Below are 9,603 nucleotides of genomic sequence, written 5' to 3'. Positions count from 1 at the left end.
CAGATACCTAGTCAGCTGCACAACTAAATACAAGTATTTCAGATACCTAGTCAGATGCACAACTAAATACAAGTATTTCAGATACCTAGTCAGATGCACAACTAAATACAAGTATTTCAGATACCTAGTCAGATGCACAACTAAATACAAGTATTTCAGATACCTAGTCAGATGCACAACTAAATACAAGTATTTCAGATACCTAGTCAGCTGCACAACTAAATACAAGTATTTCAGATACCTAGTCAGATGCACAACTAAATACAAGTATTTCAGATACCTAGTCAGATGCACAACTAAATACAAGTATTTTAGAGGCAACCGTATACTGGCCTACTACCTGAGTCTACCTCAAGAACAGTGATTGATATTGATGGACATGGTGAACAACAGTGTGCACTCACATTAGTGCAGTACAGGGACAGAGTAGATGTTGAACGCTGCTCATCTCTATACACCAGAGAGCATAATGTTTGTTTCTCAGTATCCTGCTCTGCTCTTCCTCACACAGTCATGTGTGTAGCTGCACAGATGGAAATTGCCTCTGACACTGCTGCTCAAGAGTAATGCTCACATAACTACTTCAGTCACTTTGTGTTGCCTGGGTCTGTTCCCCATCTCTTCTCTGATCCTCCAACTCACTGGTCTGTGGCAGTGATGGTCTAGATCAGAGGATATTGGCTCAGTATGTTTGCTGTGTGTGTATTGCAGTGTGTGTGTGTGTGTGTGTGTAAATGTATGTTCTAGGTCAGTTTGTGTGTATGTGTGTGTTACAGGTGTGTGGATGTGTGTAGAGCAGTGCTGTATGTATGGCTAACCCTCGTCTTGTCCCCTGGTCCTGTCATATGCTCACACTGCCCTCTGCTGCCTCCCAGGTCACACTGCAGCTCGTAAATCTGTCCAGAGTGAGGCGAACAGAGTGAATGGACGGGAAGTGCAGCATTCGTCTCTCTATCCAGACTGCTGTAAAGCTCTTAAATTTTGAGAGGGTGTCAAGCAGGGATGAGATGGGCTGTCTCCCCAGGGGCAAACACACACACACACACACACCGCCCCCCAGACACCAGCAGGAACTTTAACTCAGTCCAAACATCAGACACAAAGTGTAAACAGTGGCGACTGAGGCCTTGAAGGAAAGATCAATCACTCTTAAAAAGCCCAAGGTTTAATAAGGTGCTACCTGCATTCTGTTTGATAACCATTGATCATTTGTTAGTTTGACTATAGTCTCTGGTCAGTTTATTTGATGGGACTTTTAGGAGGAAAGCAATAACCGAGAAGAGGGAGAGAAGGGAAGATTATCACCAAATGCAGTGAACCAGGGGCCTGCCTCCTCCCTTCAGTTCTCCACCAGGGCTCATCCTCTGCTCCACCAGGGCTCATCATATAAATAGCATGTCTAAGTTAACGGCTCCTTCTGCCTCCCATAAAGAGGGGCTGTTTCACATTGTTCTGAGTTAACGGCTCCTTCTGCCTCCCATAAAGAGGGGCTGTTTCACATTGTTCTGAGTTAACGGCTCCTTCTGCCTCCCATAAAGAGGGGCTGTTTCACATTGTTCTGAGTTAACGGCTCCTTCTGCCTCCCATAAAGAGGGGCTGTTTCACATTGTTCTGAGTTAACGGCTCCTTCTGCCTCCCATAAAGAGGGGCTGTTTCACATTGTTCTGAGTTAACGGCTCCTTCTGCCTCCCATAAAGAGGGGCTGTTTCACATTGTTCTGAGTTAACGGCTCCTTCTGCCTCCCATAAAGAGGGGCTGTTTCACATTGTTCTAAGTTAACGGCTCCTTCTGCCTCCCATAAAGAGGGGCTGTTTCACATTGTTCTGCTCTGCAGTGTTGGCAGTAATGGGTCGTTTTAAATGGTCTTGTTAGAAGTCATTTCTCCAAGTCGACGGTTTTGGGATTCTAGCCGGACTTTCCTTTTTAGGGCTCAATCTAAGCTGTCCCTTGTGGAATCTGCTAAACTATATTGACCTGGTTGATGTTGGAATCTGTTAAACTATATTGACCTGGTTGATGTTGGAATCTGTTAAACTATATTGACCTGGTTGACGTTGGAATCTGTTAAACTATATTGACCTGGTTGATGTTGGAATCTGTTAAACTATATTGACCTGGTTGATGTTGGAATCTGTTAAACTATATTGACCTGGTTGATGTTGGAATCTGTTAAACTATATTGACCTGGTTGATGTTGGAATCTGTTCAACTATATTGACCTGGTTGATGTTGGAATCTGTTAAACTATATTGACCTGGTTGATGTTGGAATCTGTTCAACTATATTGACCTGGTTGATGTTGGAATCTGTTCAACTATATTGACCTGGTTGATGTTGGAATCTGTTAAACTATATTGACCTGGTTGATGTTGGAATCTGTTAAACTATATTGACCTGGTTGATGTTGGAATCTGTTCAACTATATTGACCTGGTTGATGTTGGAATCTGTTAAACTATATTGACCTGGTTGATGTTGGAATCTGTTCAACTATATTGACCTGGTTGATGTTGGAATCTGTTAAACTATATTGACCTGGTTGATGTTGGAATCTGTTAAACTATATTGACCTGGATGATGTTGGGATCTGTTGCTCTTGTTGTTTGATTGACAGGTGAAGAGTGTGTTCAACATGACGGCCAAAAGATGTCAATCAGCACACACGGAGTATAACAAACATTAGGAACACCTTCCTAATACTGAGGTGTACACCCTTTCGCCCTCAGAACAGCCTCAATTCGTTGGGTCATGGACTCTACAAGGTGTTGAACGCGTTCCACAGGGATGCTGGTCCATGTTAACTCCAATGCTTCCCACAGTTGTGTCAAGTTGGCTGGATGTCCTTTAAAAAACCCACCAGCAATGCAGTTGTTGACACAAACCGGTGGGCCTGTCACCTACTACCATACCCCATCCAAAGGCACTTCTATATTTTGTCTTTCCCATTCACCCTCTGAATGGCACTCATACACAATCCATGTCTGTTGTCCCAGCATCCTTCTTCAACCTGTCTCCTCCCCTTCATCTACACTGATTTGAAGTGAATATAACAAGTGACATCAATAAGGGATCATAGCTTTCACCTGGATTCACCTGATCAGTCTATATTATTGAAAGAGCAGGTGTTCCTAATGTTTTATACACTCGGGCATTTATGTGTTTAATTATGGAAGAGACTGTGTTGAAATGTTGAACACTGACAATGGTCTTCTTCCTACAACAGGCCAAGAACCGAGCAGTTCACTATCTGTACTACATTGAGAGATACAACGACCACACTAGTAAGTCACTGTGTGTGTGGGTCTCTGCCTGTGTGAGTTTGTGTGAGATCAGAATGTGTGAGTCTTTCTCTACTCCTCATCCTCCTTCCCCTACATCTCCTCTTGGCCCATTGGGACATAGGCCTGTAGAACATGGATGTGTTTTCCCTAACATGGTTTTTATTCTGACTGTCTGAGCAGTGAACCAGGCTTTTCCTATGTTTATTCTGACTGTCTGAGCAGTGAACCAGGCTTTTCCTATGTTTATTCTGACTGTCTGAACAGTGAACCAAGCTTTTTCCTATGTTTATTCTGACTGTCTGAGCAGTGAACCAGGCTTTTCCTATGTTTAATCTGACTGTCTGAGCAGTGAACCAGGCTTTTCCTATGTTTTTTCTGACTGTCTGAGCAGTGAACCTGGCTTTTTCCTATGTTTATTCTGACTGTCTGAACAGTGAACCAGGCTTTTTCCTATGTTTATTCTGACTGTCTGAGCAGTGAACCAGGCTTTTCCTATGTTTATTCTGACTGTCTGAGCAGTGAACCAGGCTTTTCCTATGTTTAATCTGACTGTCTGAGCAGTGAACCAGGCTTTTTCCTATGTTTATTCTGACTGTCTGAGCAGTGAACCAGGCTTCTCCTATGTTTATTCTGACTGTCTGAGAAGTGAACCAGGCTTCTCCTATGTTTATTCTGACTGTCTGAGCAGTGAACCAGGCTTTTCCTATGTTTAATCTGACTGTCTGAGCAGTGAACCAGGCTTTTTCCTATGTTTATTCTGACTGTCTGAGCAGTGAACCAGGCTTCTCCTATGTTTATTCTGACTGTCTGAGCAGTGAACCAGGCTTCTCCTATGTTTATTCTGACTGTCTGAGCAGTGAACCAGGCTTTTCCTATGTTTATTCTGACTGTCTGAGCAGTGAACCAAGCTTTTCCTATGTTTATTCTGACTGTCTGAGCAGTGAACCAGGCTTCTCCTATGTTTATTCTGACTGTCTGAACAGTGAACCAGGCTTTTCCTATGTTTATTCTGACTGTCTGAACAGTGAACCAGGCTTTTTCCTATGTTTATTCTGACTGTCTGAGCAGTGAACCAGGCTTCTCCTATGTTTATTCTGACTGTCTGAACAGTGAACCAGGCTTTTCCTATGTTTATTCTGACTGTCTGAACAGTGAACCAGGCTTCTCCTATGTTTATTCTGACTGTCTGAGCAGTGAACCAGGCTTCTCCTATGTTTATTCTGACTGTCTGAACTGTGAACCAGGCTTTTCCTATGTTTATTCTGACTGTCTGAGCAGTGAACCAGGCTTTTTCCTATGTTTATTCTGACTGTCTGAGCAGTGAACCAGGCTTTTCCTATGTTTATTCTGACTGTCTGAACAGTGAACCAGGCTTTTTCCTATGTTTATTCTGACTGTCTGAGCAGTGAACCAGGCTTTTCCTGTGTTTATTCTGACTGTCTGAGCAGTGAACCAGGCTTTTCCTATGTTTAATCTGACTGTCTGAGCAGTGAACCAGGCTTTTTCCTATGTTTATTCTGACTGTCTGAGCAGTGAACCAGGCTTTTTCCTATGTTTATTCTGACTGTCTGAGCAGTGAACCAGGCTTTTCCTATGTTTATTCTGACTGTCTGAACAGTGAACCAGGCTTTTCCTATGTTTATTCTGACTGTCTGAACTGTGAACCAGGCTTTTCCTATGTTTATTCTGACTGTCTGAATAGTGAACCAGGCTTTTTCCTATGTTTATTCTGACTGTCTGAGCAGTGAACCAGGCTTTTTCCTATGTTTATTCTGACTGTCTGAACAGTGAACCAGGCTTTTTCCTATGTTTATTCTGACTGTCTGAGCAGTGAACCAGGCTTTTCCTATGTTTATTCTGACTGTCTGAACAGTGAACCAGGCTTTTTCCTATGTTTTTTCTGACTGTCTGAGCAGTGAACCAGGCTTTTTCCTATGTTTATTCTGACTGTCTGAGCAGTGAACCAGGCTTCTCCTATGTTTATTCTGACTGTCTGAGCAGTGAACCAGGCTTTTTCCTATGTTTATTCTGACTGTCTGAACTGTGAACCAGGCTTTTCCTATGTTTATTCTGACTGTCTGAACAGTGAACCAGGCTTTTCCTATGTTTATTCTGACTGTCTGAGCAGTGAACCAGGCTTTTTCCTATGTTTATTCTGACTGTCTGAGCAGTGAACCAGGCTTCTCCTATGTTTATTCTGACTGTCTGAGCAGTGAACCAGGCTTTTTCCTATGTTTATTCTGACTGTCTGAACTGTGAACCAGGCTCTTCCTATGTTTATTCTGACTGTCTGAGCAGTGAACCAGGCTTTTCCTATGTTTAATCTGACTGTCTGAGCAGTGAACCAGGCTTTTTCCTATGTTTATTCTGACTGTCTGAGCAGTGAACCAGGCTTTTTCCTATGTTTATTCTGACTGTCTGAGCAGTGAACCAGGCTTTTCCTATGTTTATTCTGACTGTCTGAACAGTGAACCAGGCTTTTTCCTATGTTTATTCTGACAGTCTGAGCAGTGAACCAGGCTTTTCCTATGCTTATTCTGACTGTCTGAACAGTGAACCAGGCTTTTCCTATGTTTATTCTGACTGTCTGAACAGTGAACCAGGCTTTTTCCTATGTTTATTCTGACTGTCTGAGCAGTGAACCAGGCTTCTCCTATGTTTATTCTGACTGTCTGATCAGTGAACCAGGCTTCTCCTATGTTTATTCTGACTGTCTGAACAGTGAACCAGGCTTTTCCTATGTTTATTCTGACTGTCTGAACAGTGAACCAGGCTTTTTCCTATGTTTATTCTGACTGTCTGAACAGTGAACCAGGCTTTTTCCTATGTTTATTCTGACTGTCTGAGCAGTGAACCAGGCTTTTTCCTATGTTTATTCTGACTGTCTGAACAGTGAACCAGGCTTTTCCTATGTTTATTCTGACTGTCTGAACTGTGAACCAGGCTTTTCCTATGTTTATTCTGACTGTCTGAATAGTGAACCAGGCTTTTTCCTATGTTTATTCTGACTGTCTGAGCAGTGAACCAGGCTTTTTCCTATGTTTATTCTGACTGTCTGAACAGTGAACCAGGCTTTTTCCTATGTTTATTCTGACTGTCTGAGCAGTGAACCAGGCTTTTCCTATGTTTATTCTGACTGTCTGAACAGTGAACCAGGCTTTTTCCTATGTTTTTTCTGACTGTCTGAGCAGTGAACCAGGCTTTTTCATATGTTTATTCTGACTGTCTGAGCAGTGAACCAGGCTTCTCCTATGTTTATTCTGACTGTCTGAGCAGTGAACCAGGCTTTTTCCTATGTTTATTCTGACTGTCTGAACTGTGAATCAGGCTTTTCCTATGTTTATTCTGACTGTCTGAACAGTGAACCAGGCTTTTCCTATGTTTATTCTGACTGTCTGAGCAGTGAACCAGGCTTTTTCCTATGTTTATTCTGACTGTCTGAGCAGTGAACCAGGCTTCTCCTATGTTTATTCTGACTGTCTGAGCAGTGAACCAGGCTTTTTCCTATGTTTATTCTGACTGTCTGAACTGTGAACCAGGCTCTTCCTATGTTTATTCTGACTGTCTGAGCAGTGAACCAGGCTTTTCCTATGTTTATTCTGACTGTCTGAACAGTGAACCAGGCTTTTTCCTATGTTTATTCTGACTGTCTGAGCAGTGAACCAGGCTTTTTCCTATGTTTATTCTGACTGTCTGAACTGTGAACCAGGCTTTTTCCTATGTTTATTCTGACTGTCTGAACAGTGAACCAGGTTTTTTCCTATGTTTGTTCTGACTGTCTGAGCAGTGAACCAGGCTTTTTCCTATGTTTATTCTGACTGTCTGAACAGTGAACCAGGCTTTTTCCTATGTTTATTCTGATTGTCTGAGCAGTGAACCAGGCTTTTTCCTATGTTTATTCTGACTGTCTGAGCAGTGAACCAGGCTTTTTCCTATGCAAACCCCTGTACTTTAAGTGAGCGAGCTCAAATAATATATGATCTATTCCCTCAACAGACTAATCAAACTGCATATTTACAGCACTGCACAAAATAAGTTGAATATTGATCACATAACAAAATGTGTGAACAGTAATATTCTTGTTGAAGGTTTTCTGCAGAGGGGCGGTTGCTGCAAATTGCTAGATGAAAGGCACGTTTTTCTCTCTGTAGGGTTTTGTTTAATTCTCTTGCTGTAAGTTGGTCTCTGTGTTAGTCACACATACACACACTGAAAGAGGCTGTTCCTAACAGGCCCGGACCTCCTGCAGCTACTGTAAGTGTTCTGTTCTGTGGGTGATGTGTTTGTGCCATGCCGGCCCAGACTAACACAGGACAGGCTGGCTCTTTGACTCCTGTCACTAACCCACTCAGTCACACTCACTCAAGGTTCTGACTCATCCCCCATGGCTCATCGGGAGAGATGAAAAAATGTCCCCCTATTCCCTATTTAGTGCACTTTGTTGGCCAGAGGGAAAGGGTCATACTGGCTGGGGTGAGCTGATGACTGACAGCTGGGTTGACATGGATGTTTTTTTTCTTTGTAACAGTTTACCATGATATCAACTCCACCTTCAAGAGGACCACCCTACTCATGAAGAAACAGCGCCGAGGTGTGGTAGAGCATTTTGGGGCGGCAGGTAGCCTAGCGGTTAGAGCGTTGGACTAGTAACCGAGAGGTTGCAAGTTTGAATCCCCGAGCTGACAAGGTACAAATCTGTCATTCTGCCCCTGAACAAGGCAGTTTAACCCACTGTTCCTAGGCTGTCATTAAAAATAATAATTTGTTCTTAACTGACTTGCCTAGTTAAATAAAGGTAAATAAATAAATAAATAAAATGTGTGTGTATGGCTGCCCTAACAAGCTGTGCTCAACCCAGAGGAGCAACAAGTTGATGAGAGTTCATCTGACAGAGCACTGAGCCCCCCCCCCCCCCCCCCCACACACACACACACACAAAGTCTCTCTGACACGGTTCACACATTTACTCAAACACATAGACACAGTCTTGAACACAAATCTATTCACACCCACATCTCTCTCATTTACATCCTGTCATGTGAACATTCTCACATAGCCTCGGAAGCAGGTGTGTTATGTAAAGGATAATGAAACTCCAATGTAGTAGTGTCAGAGACACAGGAGCCTCCAGCTTCAGGAGGAGTATCAACTAAGAGGACCTTTGACCTCACACGCAACACTAGAGTCCCTTGTGAGTCTGGACCGGCAACGTATTATGTTACCCCGTGTATGAGTTCATTTTCATTTTAATTTTAATTTGTTTGCAATGGAAGAGTCATTAACACTGTGATAGGCATGGAGGTTGTCTGCTAGTCTGGCTAGTCTAACATGTCGCTGTCAGGTTACGGACTACACTGTCACCGCACGGTCATCACCATCTGTAAGCTGATTGGTGTAGAGGACATGTACGCCAAGGTAGAGGGCTCCGTCAACCTGCTCAACATCACCAGGGCTCTGTTCACCAGACTGGCCAATCAGGTGAGACGCTGTCAGGGTTGCTTGCTGGTTCTCGGCCAATCCCCGGGAATCTTCCTGTAAAAACATAGTCATGAGCTCTGAACATAAACACACACACTGCTTTAGACTAACCGTCTCCTCTTCTCTGTGTAGGAGACCCACCAGTTCCTGGCTGAAAAGAAGCAGCTCCACGTGGTAGAGTTTCAGCCGGAGCGCGGGCCCCGGCCCCTCCTCGTGGCCACTCCTAAGAAGGGAGTGCGTCCTGACCCCGAACCCGAGGAAGAGATCCCTAACACGCGGCTCACCTGGGACGACGTCCGTGCCGCTCAGGGCATGAAACGCTCAGTCTGGGCCGGGATCAAGAGGACCATCTGGTGACCGCAACACGACGATAATGCGAACAGAGCAGAAGTCCGGCCCTATGAACTGGACCGGTGGGGTTGGAGAGATGTTTGGCTGGGTTCAGGTTGTTGGGTGGTGAGTGTGACTGGGAAGGAAGCGTGGCTCTCAGGCATCATGAGACTTCTTAGACTGGAGCTCCATGGAGCTCATCATCAAGAGACTCACCCCAGTGGAAACGACATATGAGACACTCTTTTCACTCCACTACAGTACAGCTACGACCGGAAGTGATTTTTGTAGCCGGTTAGGAGAGAATTTTTGCTAACCCAACCCATTTTCCTGACCTTAACCTAATTCTCCTACCTGGTACGTTAATTCTACTAACCTGCTGTGTTAGTTCTCCGAACCTGCTACGAAAAATTAATTTCCGGTCGTAGCTGTATCGAAGTGGTGTGAAAAAAGTGTTTCTCGTGTGCATGTAACATCATGACTTTATATTTCACCAAAGGTTGTGAAATGCATCG

General features: G+C 43.8%; 1 protein-coding gene across 1 annotated transcript; it reads left to right on the top strand.

The window, feature by feature from the left end:
- Window positions 1-3,201: 3,201 nt before the first annotated feature.
- LOC120017855 (28S ribosomal protein S5, mitochondrial-like) lies at window positions 3,202-9,115 on the top strand. Its single transcript, XM_038960818.1, has 4 exons — window positions 3,202-3,280; window positions 7,809-7,871; window positions 8,622-8,758; window positions 8,891-9,115. Exons 1-4 carry the CDS (start codon window positions 3,202-3,204, stop codon window positions 9,113-9,115), a joined length of 504 nt encoding a protein of 167 aa, XP_038816746.1.
- Window positions 9,116-9,603: the final 488 nt, after the last annotated feature.

Source organism: Salvelinus namaycush, chromosome 22 (assembly GCF_016432855.1).
Source record: "Salvelinus namaycush isolate Seneca chromosome 22, SaNama_1.0, whole genome shotgun sequence".
Taxonomy (NCBI): Eukaryota; Metazoa; Chordata; class Actinopteri; order Salmoniformes; family Salmonidae; genus Salvelinus; species Salvelinus namaycush.
The sequence above is the reverse complement of the archived record's forward strand: the minus strand, read 5'-3'. Positions and strand labels throughout refer to the sequence as shown.

What these genes read in the sequence shown, in the direction of transcription:
- LOC120017855 (XM_038960818.1), top strand. Translation starts at nt 3,202, where the DNA reads ATGGTCTTCTTCCTACAACAGGCCAAGAACCGAGCAGTTCACTATCTG. An exon ending in CATGAAGAAACAGCGCCGAG is followed by an intron (nt 7,872 to 8,621) that starts GTGTGGTAGAGC and finishes TGTCGCTGTCAG; the next exon opens with GTTACGGACTACACTGTCAC. An exon ending in TCACCAGACTGGCCAATCAG is followed by an intron (nt 8,759 to 8,890) that starts GTGAGACGCTGT and finishes TTCTCTGTGTAG; the next exon opens with GAGACCCACCAGTTCCTGGC.